Source organism: Clytia hemisphaerica, unplaced genomic scaffold (assembly GCF_902728285.1).
Source record: "Clytia hemisphaerica strain Z4C2 unplaced genomic scaffold, Clytia hemisphaerica genome assembly, whole genome shotgun sequence".
In the NCBI taxonomy this organism is placed as follows: domain Eukaryota; kingdom Metazoa; phylum Cnidaria; class Hydrozoa; order Leptothecata; family Clytiidae; genus Clytia; species Clytia hemisphaerica.
This window is the reverse complement of record NW_027104370.1, coordinates 1,238,361-1,258,950: the sequence shown is the minus strand read 5'-3', so window position 1 is coordinate 1,258,950 and position 20,590 is coordinate 1,238,361. Positions and strand designations below refer to the sequence as shown.

The following is a 20,590-nucleotide window of genomic DNA, read 5'->3' as shown; positions in this document are numbered from 1 at the left end:
GTCAGTTTTTGCTTTGAGATTCCACTATATTGCTATTCAGAGCTTCCCAAAATGGTCCCAGCTACTTGTAGAATTATTATCTTGAGACTAGCTAGTAATAAAAGGTCAGTAAAACGGCAAAAATGATCAGTCAAATTATGAATATGTAGTACATTATGAGTATGCAGAGGATCGTTAGTTTTGTTTTCACAAAACGATTAGAAAATCTTTCATCAAAGCAGGCCTTAACAATGACACAGCACTTTTATTTCTACCCAAGTTATCAATATTTTACAAATTATTAGGCTCCAAATAACTATTCTACTTAAAAACCAGTACAGGGACCATTTTTGGAAGCTCTGAATAGCAATATAGTGGAATTTCAAAGCAAAAACTGACAAAATTACGTCAAATAAATGTTATAATTTGGGCATAACTTAAGTTTTAGATCCGTCATTATTTTGTGTAGTTGTCAACAAAAGTACTAAGAAATGACTGAAGGGTATATAACTGGTTTCAATCTCAAAGTTTCATAAATTTGAGGCTACCATACAATAAAAGCATCCAAATTCAGGCAACAACTACCAAGAAGTGGTGTATTTACCCCCTGATTTTCCCACAGTGACCCTGATTACAGACAATGAAAACCACAAATAACTTTCCCATTGCTCCTACTACAAAATTATCCTTGTTTCAGTGGTCAGAAATAAAATTGGTACACCATAAAACCGCTCTATGGGTGAAATAGGTCCAAAAACGATAAAAATCGTCTTAAATGGGCATTTTTACCCCCTGGCTTGTCCATTTGCACCTTGGTTTTGTTAGTTTTAAGTCAGCATTGGAATCTTTCAGGATATATTACACAAAAATCAAGTTAAAACTATTTTTGATAACGTTTTAACCCAGATTAGTGGTGAAAATTGCTCAAATAAGGTAAAAACCCATAAAAATGGGCTATTTTACCCCATGCAGCCCTGAAATAATACTAAATACTGTCTGTTTGAAATTTTTCTGATGTATTGCATCAAAGTCTATCATAACACCTACTTTGTGTCTCATTAAAAGTTGTTTGGGTAGGTCCCAGACTTAAATAGGGTCAAAATTTAGTTAAAATACCCAAATTTTCCCTTTTTTTCCCCAGGCAAACCTATAAAAATGATTTTTCGCAAAATTTTTTTGCCGAAGAAAACCATCAGCCTATCTTGAAACTTTTTGCAAAGTTTCAAAGCAATTGGTCAACTGATTGACTAGATACAGCAAATTATATCATCCCTGGAATGGCATTTTCCTTAACAAATCCTTACAAAGGGTAAAAAGTACCCCCTAAACTCGGGCCCAGTATGAAAAAATTGACCAGGAGTTAGCTTTGGGGACCGACCATTTCCAAAACTAGGATAGTTGAGGATTCCAAAAATGTATAGTTTATCCTGTAGAATCTTGGGTTAAGCAAAAGTGCTTATTTAAGGAGATATAGGATTTGGCTCCCGGACTATAAGTTACGTTGCGAACATCGCTCGCCTCGTTTTGAAATTATTGCCATGGTGATTAACTCCCAGCGGATTTTATTAAAACTACTTTCTATTCATAAAAAAGAAATTATTTAATGTCTCAAGGGACATAATCACCATGGTAATTGTTTGAATACGAGGCAAGTGATGTTCGTGACGTAATTTACGAAAAGGTCTATTGGACTAATATTCATTTAATTAGAGTTGGGCTCTTTTTTAACCTACAGAATAGAAGTCGCAATTATGACAATTTTAATGGAAAATCTTTATAATAAATGCAAGGCATCTTATCATTAACCCCCATGACTACCTGTCAAAACGCATGCGCACATTTTTTTTATTACATCTTAAAAAATAGTCCAAATAACATTCAAAAGACGTCCATCAAACGTCCATTGTAGTTTGTTTAAAAGTTGATATCCAGGGGGGGTTAATATCTACAAGGGAGTGGATATCCAGGGGGTAAAGTGTCTTATCAAGTTAAAAATACGATATCCAGGTGTCTTTATAAGAGAGGATATCCAGGTGGTTGAGCATATTTTTAAGAATGGATATCCAGGGGGTTCGATAATTCAAGAAATCAATATCCTCAACATTGGGTTAATTTTTTTTTCTGGAAAAGTCCAATGTCATTGTAGTTCGTTGAAAAGGAGTCTAGGTAATGTTCTAGTTGGTGAGTTGGGGAGTTGCTAGTTTCGAGTTGGGGAGTTGCTAGTTTCGAGTTGGGGATTTCGTAAAACTTTACGGCGACCGAAAATGTTCTAATTTAAACTATTGTAGCCCAAAAGTACAAATTTCAAATTAGCCAGTACCAAACATATTATTGACTTTAAGATCATGAAAATGGCAAGCTGCTGGCTAGCAAAGCCAAAATACTTAGTACTGTTATGTCATTGTCATAATGCTGACAACATGACACGTTCTTGTAAAAATATTGACAAAATCTTTAAATACAATGATTGTCAAACAAATTCCCCAAAAAATATTGATCATACTGCAAGTGATGCTTATTGTATAAAAGGATATAAGTTGACAGTCATCATAGCCTCAAAAAATTCGTAGAGACAGCTTATAGAGCTAGAAAAATAATGACACTTTCTTTTGTCATTTTATCATTGGAATTGACACTTTTTAATAAAAATTTTGATCAAACTATAAAATACAATGGTTCTAAAGTCACTTTAATCAAAAATTATATTTATACTCAATGTGATGCGGGAAATATAAATGGATATGAATTGACAGTAGAAAATAGCTTTCCATGCTCTCAGCGCACGTGTTTAAGGCAAATAAGCATATTACAGGTGGCATATGTATTATACTTATTATATGTGTAATATATTACTCTCATATTACATTTACTTTCGAAATCGTACTTTTGATGTATGTTATTCTTTTTCGGTAGCCGGTAATTTTTTAACTCCCCAACTCGAAACTAGCAACTCCCTAACTCGCGACTAGAATAGTTTCCAAACTCGTTGAAAAGTTGATAAGATACTCTCTTTATTTTGTTTTCTACGCAAGTCGTGAACAGACATAACCGCAAAAATATAGAACGCCATTTTGAATTGACCACAGGGTCAAGGATTTTGTACTGCTATTATGTGCTATTGTACATGAGTAAACAAACCAATAAAATGTTACAGTATTAGAAAGACTGCTCATTAATTTTTCGGTGAAAATTAGGTCCATAAAACGGCCGTGGTATTTTATATTTTTACCCTGATCAGAATAAATTTTCGCTTGTGTACCAAATAAACATTTTCATGAAATTAGCTATTTTCTACCACAGCCTTACTTACTATCTTGATTGATTACTTGAAAATGAGGTATCTAAATGTATCATGTAATGTATTACAAATTGAAAGAAAAAAATCTAAAGATAGCTACCCCACCAATTGAAAAGAAAAATGATGAAAATAATGATAAATGAAGTGCCAAAAACTGTCCAGAAAACTAATAATGAAGGGAAAAATATCGGGGATTTCTAAAAAATGTTGTTTTCAATATAAAAAATGCTTCTGTGTTGAATGAGGTTTTTTGGTGATAAATTTTTACGATTTAATAAAACTACTGTGCAAACTTTCCACAGGGGGGGCGATTGTTTGGCCTAATGGTATTTTCAGTGGATGTGAGATCTTGTCACCAGATACAAGGATATACTTACAAAATTACATTTATATACAGTGGAGCTGACTCTCTCTAATTCGATCAAAGGGGGCCAAAAGTTTTATTCGAATTACAGAAAAATACGAATAACAGAGAGTAATTTAAACCATTTGCCAGCTGAAGGGGACAATGTTTTATTTCGAATTACAGAAAGATTCAAATGATAAATATTCGAATTAGAGAGAGTTGACTGTAATCTCAAACGTATAAACCGGATCCCTATTTATGATGAAAGTATTTAAAGTAACCGAAACGCTTACATACTTGAAGTGTTGAAAAATGAAAATCTGTTAAATGATAAAAATTTCCAGAAACCAAAGTTTAAGAATAATTAAGAAAATCCAAAACGTGTGGTAAATATAGACAACTCTGATGAAGTCACAAAATCTTTAGCTCGACGTAAAATTGCGATTTTATTTTTAAATTACGTTTGACATTTTCTAAAGCGGATTAATTTTTCGCGTTGACTTTTTTTTTCGTGAACTGAGAATCCAAAATTTTTGAGTGAACAAAATTTGGGAATCTGCTAATTTATTTCATTTTCCTAGGGGTTTTAGCAAAAATCCTGATTTTAAAAAGCGAAAAAGGCTAAAATTCGAATGAAATTTAATCCACTCAAGGTACTTACCCCTGGGTGGAGGTTGAGGAGTTTGTACGTACGAGACCTCCCAAAACTGACCCTACGAGAAACCAAATTTTAGTGAAAAAGTGACTCTTAGAAAGAAATGTTGACTATTTGAAAAATTTTCTGATCTTATAACCCTCTCTAATAGAGAGACTTTGGAAGGTGACAAACCCTTACCCTTAACCACACTTACCCAACACCCATTTTATCCAAAGTACCACCCTCCACGGATATTACCCAATTAAATCAAGATAAGGTGCTCTAGAGGAACGAAAAATGTTACAAAATCAAAACTAAAAGAAGGCGTATATTTTTGATAAGTAGATTATTAGGCGCTGATTGACATATTCCGTGTCATTTTACAGAACATGTCATTTTTTACAATGTTTTGACTTGCAATCACTTGACTATGAGGTGTTAATGCAAAAAATGAGACTTTTTTTACTCGATATGACCCCTGTATTTTGATAGACGCTTTGTATCTCATGAAAGGGGGTTTGGAAATTTTGTCTACTTCTGTATAAAATCGTCTCATGACCCACCACTATTACCCATATGGGTGAACTCAAAGCCATTTTCTTTTAAAGCTAGCTGTTTTATAATTCTGATAGCGTTCACAAAAGGTGAGTACCAATGTCGATCAGTAAAATAGAAAAGCGGTGCAAGTGCGGCTCTGGGTACAAGATTGCTTTACGAGGAAAACTTAGCTTCACTCTTTTGCATCCCTAATTGTTGGGATAGGTGTCCCCCAAGACAAAATGGGGACAAAATCTTAAAAGTTTGAGGCGTTATCTCGTTACAAAGAGCAATGCACGCTTTTTTTAATAAGAATATCTTCTATAAGAATATCAGGGTAAAAATTGGCCAAATCGTAAGAACACCCTAAACATACCCTCTAGGGTGAATTTCACAGAATTTGATAAGAATACAGTCATTTTGTATTTGGTTAACAGAAAAAAACTGCTTCCTTTGTTAGACTTGAATTTAAACTTTGAGGCAGAAATATAATTTTAACCCAAATGTTCACTCAAAAGTCCAAAAATCTCAAATTGATCATTTCTCATGTTTGTAAAAAAGTAAGAATACGTTAAAAATATTTCACCCTAAATTTTGGCACTTTCTTAAGAATACTTGACCCTCATCCAAAGTACACTATTCTTATAAAAAAAAGCGTGATTAAACAATTTGAGCGCGTTTGCTTGGAGAATAAAAACTGTTGATTTGGTCATCAACGTCTTTCGTTAGAGGTTCATACAGTGTGTCCCAAAAAAAGCGGACAAATTTTTGAAATAAAGTAAAACCCTCAAAACTCATTATCTAAACGAGACTTAGAATAATTGCAAAAAGAATAAAAAATTCTCTGTCAAGACACATAAATTCCGATCTACACACCACAGCACGCAGTTGAAGCACAACCTACCAATAAGACCTCAAAGGGGGCTCCGCCATTATTGTTCGTCGTGTTCGTTCGGCTCCTACCGAAACGACATCCAGGAATGGTCATCACATGATGATGTGTGGATGCTGCATATCCTATGTCGGAGAGCTGTCGGTAGAAAGCACGTGAATGTTTATCTTTTTCTTCTGGTTGGGGTGGAGTATTGATTTACCATTAAGGAATTCTCAATGGCATTGAGTATGGAAACATTTTTAAACGACCTTGAAATATCTTGGCTTGAATGTACAGTTAAATCGTAAAAGATACTAGTGTCATGTCTGTATCAACCTCCAAGAGATAAAGTCACATTTTTGGACAAATTTGATCAAATTATTACACCTTAGGAGAAGAAATTTTGGTGAATGAGCCCGTTCGCCAATTTTGTTGCAATTTTGCGGAATTTATTTTTGCGATTTAATAAAGTTTCTAAATTCGGCGAGAATAGACGATATCGGCTTAACGTGAAAACTCAGATTTGATCCCCGAATATTGCCCACAATGTTTTGCGCTGAAAAAAGTTCAATGTTAAATTTTATCCGCACAAAGCATTGTGGGCAATATTCGGGGATCAAATCTGAGTTTTCACGTTAAGCCGATATCGTCTATTGATTTCGGCGAATGGGAAAAATTTATTTTCTTAAGGTAGCTTTATAAATGACAAACGAACTAATTTTATCATTCTTTGGCGACTTTAATATTGAACTAGTTGGTGATATCAACAGTGCTGTTCTTCGTTTCAACGTTATAATCATATAGAGCCAACCCGTATAACCGAAACTTCTGTCGGGCTATTGCCCTTGTGTTTGGAACACTTTTATCATCGACACCTTCTACAAGACACTGTCGAGTAGTATCCGATTGATGGAGCGAGACCCTCCCAGGGGTATTATCTCTAGGGGAGACTGCACGGTCCAGGGGTTGCCTGAACCGCGCTTTTGACTTGTTATTTACCATGAAGCCGGCTCAAAAGTATAAGATTTAGAAAAGTGAAAGGATACTCACTGCTACCTTTATAGTCAGAAATATAATTCTATGAATAATAAAGTCGAAGTTTTCACAAATTTAATGACAATTAAAATTCTTTCATCGAAAATTGAAATTGATAAACAAGAAAGATAACGAAAATGTCTTTAAAATAATTTGGTTAAACTCAGAAGAAATGTTTGTAATTTTAACTTGCTTTTGAATAAACTAACAAAATTAATAGTATGGGATAAACAAAAAAAATTAAATATGAACTTTTATTATATACCAGTAAGCTTTTTTCATCTAAAATAAATCTCCATATTGCCCATGACTGTGCAATGATACGGTAATTATTGCACGCTTGAGTACCACGCCAGCAATGGAGTTGCTTCTGATAGTTTTGGAAAATTATTTGTGCTTTAGTTTCTCAATTAAAATATAGTCTAAAACGCTTGTGATTGATTAGCTTTTGTTGGAAATGTAGATGAAATGATTCTTGGTATATAATAAAACATATATTGCATGTCAACTTTCCTTAGATATTGGATTTATTAACTCTACTTGGTAAATGTTATTGAACATCACTCACCTCCAGTTAATAAATCTCAATAATCTAATGAAAGGCCATACAAATATATGTTATAATATAAAATATTACATAACAGTAAACCGATGTCTGGTCAGGTAATAATAAAAATGTGACCAATATGAAACTTTAAATTTATAGCCTGGAAAAAATGAAATTCTTTATCAAATGATTAATTTCCTTCTTTTAAAGTTTTGTCAAATTCAAACTTTATAGAATTTGATTTTTACTTCACCTTCTTCATTACCATTGCCATGTTTACCATTGAAGTGGATCCAATCATAATCAAGATATTTTTTCACATCATCTTGAAAACCATCAAACTTTGCAATCAGATCATCAGGATTACTATCAGCCTCCCAAGCATGTCCATGTAACTTGAAGATACTACCATCTGATTTAAGGAAATCAAAGTGTTCATAAAATTCAATATATTTATCTGGTCCACGATACCAAGTGCTTAACTTATAGCTTGGACAATGATCTCTTGCGACATGCCAGGCTGGTTTATTTTGATTTTCCGACCGATCACCGATTGAGATCTTCATATCACCGTAGGGTTCATATTTACTACCAGCATCAGCATTTTCGTACAATGAAACTCGGACATACACTTTGTGTAGAACGTCTGTAAAGGAAAATATCATTTATATGCGCTTTGTAAATGGGCTTTTCCAGAAAAAAAATCTACCCCCACTGTTGAGGATATCGATTTTTCGAAGTATCGAACCCCCTGGATATCCCACTTTATTAGTAAAGGACCCCTGGATATTCACTTTTTAAAATATACTCAACCCCCCCGACGAAGGGGTTGAGTATATTTTGGTTGAGGACTATTTCTGGAAAAGCCCAATGTAACAAACCAAAATACGCTACGTTAGATAAAGATGATTTCAGAGTATCAGACGATTTTTCAAGGAAAGAACGCGATATAATAAAACAATGGCATCAGAAAGCAAAAGAAAAAAACATAAAAAGAAAAAGACAAGAGTCATATATGGAAAGTGAGAGGTAGACTAAACTCTATTTAAAGAAATTTACGACGAAAACAACATGATTATAGAGAAGAGTTAGGGGTTAGAGGCCCACGCCAGTGTGGGCCTATCTGTAAAAACTCTATCATCTATCTAAATTGTAAAGATAAAAGATTGTTTCATAGAGGTCAATAGACCTGAGAAATACACTTCCATAAATTGAAATTGTCAAAAAGATGTTTCGGAGTGGGATATTATCAAAAAAGATATTCAAAGAATATGGTAAAACAAAGATGAAAAATGAAGAAGAAAAAAATTAACTTCTTGTAGAATAATGCTATAATCTTCATTTTCATATCATAAATCTTTTAATCTTAGAACGTCATAAATGCGAGAAAAAAGTTTCAAAAAAATATTCATTCAGTCGAATAATGCAGCTTAAAACCTTGCCCTGGTTGACTTGAAAACAGGCTCTTTTTTTGTTTTTTTTCGATTTTATTTCAAGTTCAGTGATAAACTTTGGACTATATCTTTCGGGAATAAAATTTCCTTGAAGACAGGATTCCACTGTGCTCAGTTTTCGTCTGAATGTTCCAAGCAAAAAAGATGCACTCAGATTTTTATTTGTACTTCGTAACCCTATTAGCCCCAAGCTTTTTTAGAATCTACCACCCTCGATTATTTTCGATCTAGAAGAGCTATGGCCATGAAATTTGGTACAGATGTTCTCCACCATGATACAATTTTCCAGGAAGAATAAAAAAATTGATAACGTCATTCAAAAACTGATGACTGATGACGTCATCACAAAATTTCCACCTGTCGGAAAAAAGCCCAAATATATGGTTTACAAAAATGTCTATTACAGTCGAACCAATAAAGATATTTCGATTCTGTTTGAAGATTCTGAAAGGTAAAAGACTGTTCTTTAACATAATTGCCGGTTTTGCAATTTCAATGAAGATTTTTTCTTAAAATCTATGCTGAAGATGAGTAACATTTTCAAAATTTGATGACGTCATAATGACGTCATCATTTTCAAAAACTTTCTTTAGATTTTTTAAATTTGTATTATCAATGCCTATCACGTGTCAAAATTTGAAAATGATTGAATAAATAGTTTAGAAGTTATCAGCACTTTAAAATTTTGAGTTTTAATGATTTTAGCTGGGTTTTATGTCAAGTTTCACAATAAAGTCATAAAACCTGATCTGGACAACCTATGACCCTAAAATTTTGTACAAGTACTCTTAATAAGATTTTATTAAAAGTCAGAAAGTTTCAAGTCGTTTGAAAAATTTTTCTCCGAGATATAAACAAAAGAACTCCAGCGTGGTAGATTCTACCCCCTGGGGCTAATAGGGTTAATCATTCTAAGCCTTTTGGGCCCCTTTTGGGCTGACTTTCCAGTGCAGCTGATTTATTCCTAATATTTCTTGAGTTTACAGAATGAATTGAAATAATTTTCAAAAATACTTTTCAGGGGGGTCAGAAACCTTTTGACATTTTTAAACTAGGAAAGTGATGTAAAATATTCATGACAATCAGCATAGCATTTATGAGCTTATTTGAGTCTTACAAAAACGTTCTACAATTAGATGTTGCCAAAAATGTGCTGTGTCTTTTTCATTAAAATAGTAGTCAGGAAAAAATGGCGGCAATTTATTTTGAAAAACTGGCACAACCTTCGGTTGCATTGTCGGAATTTTCTGTCGGACTAGAAAGCTGTCGGACTCCTGAAGACTCCCTCGGAAAATACTCTTTTTAAACCACATTTAGACGTAGAGCCATTTTAAAAACTTTAAAAGCTGAATTATGCTTACTACAGCAATCTGTTGGATCTTCAGAGTATTTGATTTGTTCTTCGTCTCCTTTGCACCCTGTACATTCGCGTGTTCTTTTCTTTTGCAATGAAACACCACAATCACTACAAGCCCATGAGCCCCATTCTCCCCATTCTGAAGACAAAAAAAAAAACATACAAGAATCACCCTAAACTTTATTTTTTACGTCAGATTGGATTGAATTCTTCATTTTTTTCCGACTTATAATTACATACTGGATAACTTTGATGACGTTTGGCAAAAACACACCTGTCTCACAGCCCCGATGGAACTTTTTTCTTCAGTGGGGATAAAAATCGTCAATTTCCCAGTGGAGCTGAAATTCCAGGGTATTTTCCCACCGGAGACCAAATTTTTGCCAAATTTTCCAGTGTGGATGGAGTCCCAGTGGGTCTGTGACACAGGGCTTTTCAAAGGGACTACATATAAAAGATTGCACTTTTTCTGTTTCTATAAAGGGCTACATTATACACTACACAATATATCGTCAGACAATATTTTGATGATATATTGCTGACCGCCGGCAATATATTGAAGGGTATCCGCAATATATTGTCAGCTTAATTTGCAATATTCCAACAATATAATATAGGGGAATTGTTTACAGAAATAAAAATCCTTTTTATAATAGAGTACCTGTTGTTTACTCCGTACATTGAGGTCCATAACTTTTATTGACGAATATTGCTCACCAATATATTGTGTAGTCTAAGTAACCCTTAAAAACAAAACAGCTGAGAAAAAATGCTTACCACCGCATTCATGTGTTTCACCTTCACCCTCACATACTGTATCAACTGGACAATTATCGTCAAAACCGCACCCTTTAGCCATTGAACATTTGAAGCCGAGCACTTCACAATATTTGTCATATAGAGGCATAAACCATTGGCGAAGTTTTAATGAATCAACAGGCTGGCCATCTGAATTTTGTATGTTTCGTTTTTCGATGAAATTGTCTTGAAATATATTGACAATAGGTGAAAATTGGTATCTTAATGGCGTAGGTGTGAAGTCTTGTGTCGCCCAGTCTGCAATATCAGTAGGTCTTGATCCTAAATGAAAGTTAGAAGTTAATTCATGAATAAACATCTAGGTTCTTTTCCGACCGTAGCATGAAGGTAGAGCATCCAGCTACGGTGCGCAAGGTTGTGGGTTAGATCCCCAGCCGGGTCATACCAAAGATTCCCAAAATGGTACTCGATGCCTCTCTGCTTGATTCCCAGCAACTAAAGAGACGGATCAAGGGTAAGTGGAGAAATCCAGGGAAAGGAGGGGCACCCTCCCCTACCTTCGGGTAGGCAGCTATACGAAAAGGGAGCCTTCGGGTCGCCCTCGACTGCGGATGCAAACTTACTTACTTTTACTCTTTTCCTGTGACAGCTTTAGCCAACAGGGTTTATAAAAGTTCTAGTACAATGTTCGATCGATAAACGTTGTTCATACAGTTTTTGGTTGATAGAAAATGAAGTTTTTATCGGAAAGACAAATTCTTATTATATCAAGCGAAGGAGGCGTAGGTGTTTTCATTTTTCTGGCGAATTATCCATTCCGTTAGCGTTTTTACTAGGGATATGGTTAATTTTCTTAATTAAGTCATTCTTCTTTCGATTTGTAACTTCATACCCAAGACTTAAATTAGGATTTTTTACACTTATAGATCAACCAAATTCCTTATAATGGAAGATTGTTTATTTTGTTTTTTTATTTTAGCAATTAATACTTTTTTTTGACCCACCCGGTATATTACTATATTACTCGACGCTAATTGCAAGAATGAACTTTGATCGTTGACCACGCAAACTGCTTTTTCGTTGGGTTTTATCTAAACGTCCTAAAGGTGCCGCAAAATTTACGTAGAAAAGGGTTTGTCTAAATATTTGAAAAAGGCTAATGTGTTAAATGACGATAATTGGTTTGATTTGGCTAATGATAAATTATGGTGGAATTGCATGCACCCCCTTCTCACAGACCCACTGGGACCCCTTCCCACTGGAGAAATTGGCCAAAATATCTTTCCCGATGGAAAATTATGCTCCAATTTTTGTTCCCATTAAAATAATCAAATAAACCAATCCTCATTGCAAAATATTATGCTATTTTTCCATCCCCACTGGATTTACCGACTTGAATAAAAAAAATTCAAATCCCAGCCATAAAGAAATATGTGAATATCAATCCCCTCTGATAGTAGGGGGAAATTTGTTCGTTTTTTTTGAGGTCACTCGATTTTTTTAGTTGATTGTGTCAATGCACTTGTTATACATTTTTGGAAAGCTAAGAGCTAGGGGAATCAAAATAATTTGGGTGCCAATTTTTTTTGGACACTTTGGTGTGATTTTCGGACAAATATAAGTCTAGACGGTCTTAGGCAAAAATTATAAGGTCAAAAATTAATGAAAATTTTAGCTCGAGAAAATAGAGATCTGTTGTATATTTTTGAAAAGCTCTCAAAAAATGTGTCAGCTGGTATGCTAATTCTAGAGTAATGCTTAAATTTTCTCACCTTTAGTTATTGTGACTTGTTTAACGTCATTTTGTGAATACGAATTTAGGGTTTCTTCAGCTGTATCTGTGCATTTTGACGTATCTGGCGCCGTTTGAACACCAAATATCTTTACCGCTTGCTTTGAATTACATTGTTGTAACGCCTCGTGATCCATATTTTGACGAACAGTTCCCGAGTAAGTTGTTTGTTGTGCAAATAATGCTCCAAGTTGTGAATGTATCATATAATGAGTACCAAACTCATTGACAAACTTTTTAAACGCATTTTCTTGTTCGTTTGTACTTTGACTGCTCGCATCGTGCAACTCTCCAATAGCCATGACAAATGGTGGCATGAATTCAGGTAAATAGTAAGCACTCAATTTCATTTCATATTGAATACACATGCCATGTGTAAACGCCACCATGCCTTGTTCTTCAGAGAATGAGGATGCAGCATTTTTCATTGTTTTAGAATTACTCCATCCCATAGTGAAAGGAGGTGGAATATCAGATGAAAGATCCAAACCTTCTACCCCAGCAGTGACCTTTGAATCATAACCCAACTGCAAATTATATCCACTTGTTGAAGTTTCTTCTAATGATGAGCTAGAAAACAAGATTTATTACTCTCGGGTATCTAATAGCCGGGGGAGTTGGAATAAGTGGGAGGGGGGGGGGTTGAAAAAAATCTCAAAACTTAATAACCGGGATGGGGGGGAGTTGGAATAAAAATGTCCTGGGTGGAAAATTTTTGAAAAGGAGGCTAATACAGCAGAATTAGGACAAAAGAGGGAACTTTCAAAAACATATTGAACTGATGAAACGGGTGAACTGATTTGACGTCAAATTTTTTTCTAGATGGTTGTGCTCGTCGAAATGCATCAAAATGGCGAAAACTAAAGAAATACCAAAAAAAATCGAAATTCAACAAAATAATGGATTCTGCACCCCTGACAACTGCTTCATGAACGAGATTGTGAAGGAAAATGATGTGCTACAATGTAGAAGATGCGAAAGGTTTGTCCATTATGCATGTACGGAGCTACCTGCCTATCAGATACAGCTGTGTCTCCAATACAAAAGCCGGCGCTTCGAATGTGCCAAATGTGTTACAGTCACGCCAATTCTTCTGGAAAAGATCAAAACAAGTACAGAAAGAGTGCGTAAGGACAAGGCAACAAATACTGATAAGGTTAATAATGGAGAGCAACAAGGAGATAAATCTACAAACGCTCGATTGGACAGGCTGGAGAAGAAAATCGAGAAACTTTTAGATAAGGAAGATGTCGCTAAAGATAAAAAACAAAGGACATACGCAGAAACTACCAAAGAAGAACTGAAGAAGCAAGAGGTAACTATGGTACAACAGACCTATGCTAGCATTACAGAGTTAAAGAAACAAGAGGTAACGATCAAGAACTTCATCAAAGAAGAGAAAGAAGAAGTACGATGGCTGAACCTGACAAAGTGCAATATCATTGTTCACAACATTGATGAACTCAAACATGAAACCCTTGAAGAACAGCGAACAAGTGATAAAGATTACGTCGAAGAATTTGTGAGCAACCAAATGGGACTAAAGGTAAACATCGTCAGCGCAGAAAGAACAGAAAGAATAGGAGCTCGAAAGGACGAGATGTTCAGGACGAAACGTTGGCGACCCTTAAAAGTTGTGTTAAGGAGTGAAGAAGAGAAACGTCAGATTCTAGCATCAGTCCACAAGCTAAAGAAAATTGTAACTGATTTACGAGTAACCGATGATTTTTCTAAAAAAGAACGGGAAACCATCAAAGAATGGCATAGGAACGCAAAAGCGAAGACAAAGTTACAAAAGGATGGCAGTCAAATAAAGGTTAGAGGAAGTCCTCGGACTAGACTCTATTTCAAGAAGATCTGCTGTGACTTACGCGTTACTGAAAATGAAATATTGTAAAGACGACTGATTTAGAGGCCAAGTGTGCGCCTACAAAATGTTAAATATGATTATTTCATAGAGGTCGATAGACCTGCGAAATATATTACTATAAATAAATAAATATTCCCAAAAATTAATAAGCGGGGGATGGGATGGAATAAGAATGTCCCGAGTGGAGAATTTTAGCAAAAATTAATCAGCGGGGGGGGGATGACTATTAGGTACCCGAGAGTACCACTATAAAAGATTGTAAAAATCGAATATTTTTTAGAAAAGAGGTGTGTATTTAATCGAACAAAGGCAGACAAACTCGTCTTATGTTTTGATTTTTGCGAACTTTTATATTTTTGCGATTTCGTAAAATTCCCAAAAATTTAGCGTGGATTATTTTTCGCAAAACAAGGGTCTTCAAATTTTTCGTCTGGATTAAATCCTAGAAAATGAATTCAGGCTTCCTTGAATAATTATGTACGTACTATCGTAAAAAGGTTTTATAGATTATTGATGTAAACATTTTAGCATACCTCATTTGGTTTAAGTTTGTCCACGATTTAATACTCATTGACCGCTGACAATTACTTAGTTCAAAAGCTGTAATAGAATCATCAAGATACACTGTACCATCAATATATTTAGTTGGTGCGAAAATTTGATTTCCCATTCCAGGATCTGCCGCTGTTACCAATGGGTCACCTAAGGAAAAACAAGAATTTAATAATAACTGAAGCTTGATCAAGATATCTCGACATTTTTCTTAATGTTATCATCAGTATCGTTAATATGCTCATTATTTGTCCAATAAACTTCATCTTTGGACTTAGCAACAAGAATTTCCAAAAAAAAATCAATTTTTCAAATTTTGCTCATTTTGAGTCAGATTGGGTCAACATTTTTCTGGGGGGGGGGCACTTAAAAGCAAAAATAAGTGCTGCGTATGTGCAGAGGGTAAGGGTCGGTTTTTCACCTTTTAAAGTCTCTCTAAGGGTCGCAAAATTCACAAATTTTAGGAAAATTTCTAGATTTCGGAAGAAAAAACGTGTAAAAATGTCTCTAAGGGTAAGACTTTTTTCAAAAATCGAAGAAAATTTCTCAAAAAAGTCTCTCTAGGGGCCGTACACATAGTACGTACGCACTAAGGGGAGAGGCGGGTCTTCTCAAAAGCGTATGCTTGCATACAGGGGGAGGGGAGGGATCAAAGGAAAAGGTACGTACGCAGAGAAAAGTTTTTCATATCCCTTTTTTGCTTGTTTCTTGGGTGAATGAAAAAGTATGTACTTATCAGGGGGTATAGCCATTTGCGTACGCTTGCGTACAGGGGGAGGGGGTACTCGATTTTCGACATTTTAGTGCGTACGTACTATGTGGACGGCCACCTAAGAGTCAGTTTTCAGCTAAAATCAGTCTCTCTAAGGGTCGGTTTTTAGAGGTCCCGTCCACACATATCCCTCACTCGCCAACCCTAGTATCCCCCCCATCTGAGATATTTTTTGAATCTGGCTCCGCTTTAATAAAAAAAGTTATGACTATGCTTTTGAATGGGAAGCTGGCAGTTAGTCACACTAGGATATCAAGCTTTCAGAAAAAACAATATCAGTCATCTACAGGATGTATTTGAAACAACAAGGATGAGAGTTACCTGAATAAACTTTAAGTTCTCAAGACAATTAATTAAAACTTGAAAACTAACTTAGAATGAGAGAAAATGACCGATTGCGAACGTGCAGTAGCCAGAATATCAACCAACCAAATTCCCGAGACAGCGCTTCGATTTTTAAGGCCTTGTTATACGCTAAAGTAAAAATAATTCCACACATGTAAATGGGTCAGTGTTTGAGGTCCGGCAAAATTTCCGGGAAGTAGCCTATCCGGCGGTGCGTAGATCTAGGTGGGCTCCGTCTCCCCCATAGATCTTTTTCTTGGGAAGTTGATCTTCAAATTAGTTTTCAAGGTTAGCTTGGCTCAATTTTTTTCATTTACGGCTCAAATTTTGAGCAATTTCTCATACTTTTTGAAAATTTTAATTTCATTAAAAAGCACCGGGTTATTTTTTTATAAATCACTCTAGAAATTTTGCGGCGCATTTTTTTTGCTTGAGAGTCAGGCAAGCGCTTTTGAAACATTAATCTTTGATACGCATTTCGGCGGGACGCTAGTGTGACTAACTGGCTGGCGAAAAACATTTTTATTTTTCAATTTTTTTAAATTCTTTTTCACTCGATACATCATCTATTTTTGAATTATGCTTTGCACTACGGAATGTATACGGTAGAGTATAAAAGACACCCCTGTTTCACATCCTGGTGAAACTTTTTCCTACAGTGGGGATAAAAATTATTGTTATAAGGTTAAAAAATCCAGTGTGGATGGTTTCAGAGTGCAATTTTTAAACAATGAATTTCGAATGAGGATGAGATCATAGTCAATTTCCCAGTGTGGCTGAAATTCTAGGGTATTTTTCCCACAAAGGACGAAATTTTTACTAAATTTTCCAGTGGGGCTGATGCCCCAGCGGGTCTGCGACACGGGGGTGTTGAAAGATAGCAATCAGAATCTAACTACTTACTACTAACGATATTATAGCCAACTAGACCAGACACCATGTTAGGGAAAGGCGTCCAGTTTGGATCACATTGAGGACACAAGATTGGTAAATCACCGCTTTTTGTTTCGTTCTTTTCCATTTCATCTGCTGCATCCGATAAAACAATGTTTACCATAAAAAATACGAAAATGTATGCCGCTGCTGCTCTGTCCTTCATCTTGAGGCTGAAAGCAAGTTTATGGTTTAAAGTATTATTTTTACATAAGTGTTCCCATAAGTGTTTCATGTCAGACACATATTTAAAGGGACATTAGAGTAGTAAAATGTAAACTTTACTCGAACCACGTGTCATTAAAGAGAACAATTAAAATCACGTGTCCAAAACAAACTTGTAAAACAATTGAACAATCAAAATTAGCCATATTTGGTTTGATTTTTTATTTTGACATGTGACATTTGTTTTGATTTTGTATCCACTGCATACAGTTTGTTTACAAGTTTCGCAAGTACTGTTATGTCCCTTTAATATCGGGACAGTGTCCGCCTATTATGCTGGTATAAACAAAAGAAATATTTTATTTCTTTTCCTTTTGCTCTACATCCGTGTCAATTCAATATCAAAAAGACTGTTAATTATAAAGTTGACGAGTAAGCAAACGATACTCTTATTTAAAAACAAAAAAAAATGATCTTGTTTAAAATTCAAGAGTTAATTGAACTACTTTTGAAATTTTTCTTAAATTTGTCCCGTTTCCAAAACTTATGTGTTTTCCCCAAAATGGCACTGCTGTTTTTCAAAAAAAATATAGAAAGATATTCATTAGAATCTACGAACAAACTCTAAAAACTATAAACTTCAACGTAATAATTTTCGATCTGTAAAAAATTCCTACCTGGAGACGTTCGACAACAGTAGATTTTTCGTCTTTCTCTGTGCTTCAATCTGAAAGTTGAAACTCTTTTTTAAACACTGCTATGATTTCCCTAGAGAATCTCTACTAATTTTACGACAAACAAAATACGAAAATACGCCAATCTATCAGTTTATTCTATTGAATTCCCGTTAATTTAATTTAAAAGTCAATCTAAGTAATCAATTTCCTACATTGATGCTTTCTCAACTTCGGTTGAGCTAGAATCTGATAATGTCTGTGCGTCTGTCACAAAAACTTTGGGGCAGGCTGGAGACTTCAAAAATGGTCCGATTTGGCTGAAATTTTGCACCTTGATCCTTGGGTGAATATCTGGGGGAAGTTTTTTCATTTTTTGAAAATTTTCATTTTTAAGGGCGTGTTCACGAGTTTTCTCCAAAACGAGGCTAAAACTTTGGGGCAGGCTTGAGACTTCAAAAATGGTCAGATTTGGCTGAAATTTGGCGCACTTGTTCCTTGAGTGAATATCTGGGGTGTTTTTTCATTTTTTGAAAATTTTCATTTTAAAGGGCGTGTTCACGAGTTTTCTCCAAAACGAGTCAGATTTGGCTGAAATTTTGCACACTTGTTCCTTGGGTGAATATCTCGGGGTACATGTTTCATTTAAAAAAAATTCTTGTTGGGGCCTGGGGACGAGTTTTTAGCATAAACGAGGCTAAAACCTATTTAAGAAATGCTAAAATTTTCCTTAAGCCATTTAGTTTACAATTGGGCCTACGAATGATTTCAAAGATACTGAAGTTGAGTCAGTGCGGTTTGCACGTTTGACAATTTAAGAAAAGGGTATTAAATCCCCTGGCAGAGTATTTCCTTTAGTTTTAATTTCTGCTGAAGTTATTGAGAGAGAGTTTATTGTCGTCGACAACTTTTTGGTTTGTTAGTTTAAAAGGCATTCTTTCACAACATATATATTTTTTTCTTAATCTAACCTAATTTAGTTAACCTGATAACAGCTGTTCATAATTTTCTTACGTGCACGGTAAACCCCTCAAGGCACTTGAAAATTATACATCTGAGGAAAATAGACCTTATCGGAGTTTTTTTTGATTTTTCTAAAAAAGCGATGCATTGTGGGATTGTTTCGAGTGTATTACAATAGAAATCTCTTAGGAATACCTCTAGGGAATTCTATTGTAATACACTCGAAACAATCCCACAATGCATCGCTTTTTTAGAAAAATCAAAAACTCCGATAAGGTCTATAGTCCTCCCGCGGAAAATTTCACGACAAGAATCTTGTTGTGCGCCAGAAAGTCAAAAACTGATACGGCGCCCTATTCATAAACACAATCACGCAACTTTGTTGTCATCCCCAGTCCTTTTAAACGAACGCGGTCCTTACGATTTCAAGATTTCATATTCGTCAGATTATATGTTTTCACCCATCCCTTTAGAGCTTCAGCGTGGTGGGCAGAAAACAACCACAATCTGATCTCAGGTTAAATTTAGTCGAAATGAATGCTGTATTTTTACAACCATTTTTGATATGCCCTTTGTTATTTGAGATGAATAAATTACCTCTAAATTGAGATTGCTTTGATTTGTTGCAGTAGCAGCTTCTTCCTAAGGCTTCTTATCCGGATGACTAAGGCTTTTGCTATGAACCAGACAAGCATTTATGCACTTTTATACTTTTTAAAGGGGGAAAAAACTGCGCAGTCATGCCCATCGAATTTGCATCTTACAAACAATGAGAAAATAAAAGTTTAAGTCCTTATTAGGAAATTTGTTATGGTCAACATTGTTCGTGACTGAAATGCAGCTTGAGCTAATTTTTCATCAAAGATTAACTCAAACTGCAATTTCACAAACAATAAAAAACCAAATCTTTATATCCTTATCCTTTAGACAGGGACCGCAATGATTTTATTAACCCTATTAGCCCCAGGGGGTAGAATCTACCACGCTGGAGTTCTTTTGTTTATATCTCAAAGAAAATTTTTTTTAATGGCTTGAAACTTTCTGACTTTTAATAAAATCTTATTAAGAGTACTTGTGCAAAATTTTAGGGTCATAGGTTGTCCAGATCAGGTTTTATTACTTTATTGTGAAACATGACATTAAACCCAGCTAAAATCGCTTAAAACTCAAAATTTTAAAATGCTGATTACTTCTAAACTATTTATTGAATCATTTTCAAATTTTGACACGGGAAAGGCATTGATTGTACAAATTTAGAAAATTAAAAAGAAATTTTTGAAAATGATGACGTCATCATTTATGACGTCATTAAATTTTAAAATTTTTACTCATCTTCAGCATGTATTTTAAGAAAAAATCTTCATGTAAATTGCAAAACCGGCAATTATGTTAAAGAACAGCCTTTTACCTTTCAGAATCTTCAAACAGAATTTAAATATCTTTATTGGTTCGACTGTAAACCTGGATGATGTCATCGGTTTTTGAATGACGTCATCAATTTTTTTTTCCTTCCTGGAAAATTGTATCATGATAGAGAACATCTGTACCAAATTTCATGGCCATAGCTCTTCTAGATCGAAAATAATCGAGGGTGGTAGATTCTACCCCCCCCCCCTGGGGATACAAAAGTCAAAAAAGCTTTGGGCTAATAGGGTTAAATTCAAAAAACACACCTTTTATTAATAATTTCATTTCTATTGA

General features: G+C 34.9%; 1 protein-coding gene across 1 annotated transcript; it reads right to left on the bottom strand.

The window, feature by feature from the left end:
* Positions 1–6,728: 6,728 nt before the first annotated feature.
* On the bottom strand, positions 6,729–19,573 carry LOC136818507 (uncharacterized). Its single transcript, XM_067074849.1, has 8 exons — positions 19,487–19,573; positions 17,930–17,979; positions 17,058–17,260; positions 15,019–15,187; positions 12,596–13,185; positions 10,842–11,144; positions 10,069–10,203; positions 6,729–7,899 (listed from the first exon to the last, which is right to left on the bottom strand). The coding sequence occupies exons 3-8, from the start codon at positions 17,251–17,253 to the stop codon at positions 7,475–7,477; spliced, it is 1,818 nt and encodes a 605-aa protein (XP_066930950.1). The 5' UTR covers positions 17,254–17,260; positions 17,930–17,979; positions 19,487–19,573; the 3' UTR covers positions 6,729–7,474.
* Positions 19,574–20,590: the final 1,017 nt, after the last annotated feature.

Coding starts and splice junctions, on each gene's coding strand:
- LOC136818507 (XM_067074849.1), bottom strand. CDS start 17,253: ATGAAGGACAGAGCAGCAGCGGCATACATTTTCGTATTTTTTATGGTA. Junction 15,188..17,057: donor TGGCTATAATATCGTTAGTA/GTAAGTAGTTAG, acceptor GTTTTTCCTTAG/GTGACCCATTGGTAACAGCG. Junction 7,900..10,068: donor AGATCCAACAGATTGCTGTA/GTAAGCATAATT, acceptor TTTCCTTTACAG/ACGTTCTACACAAAGTGTAT.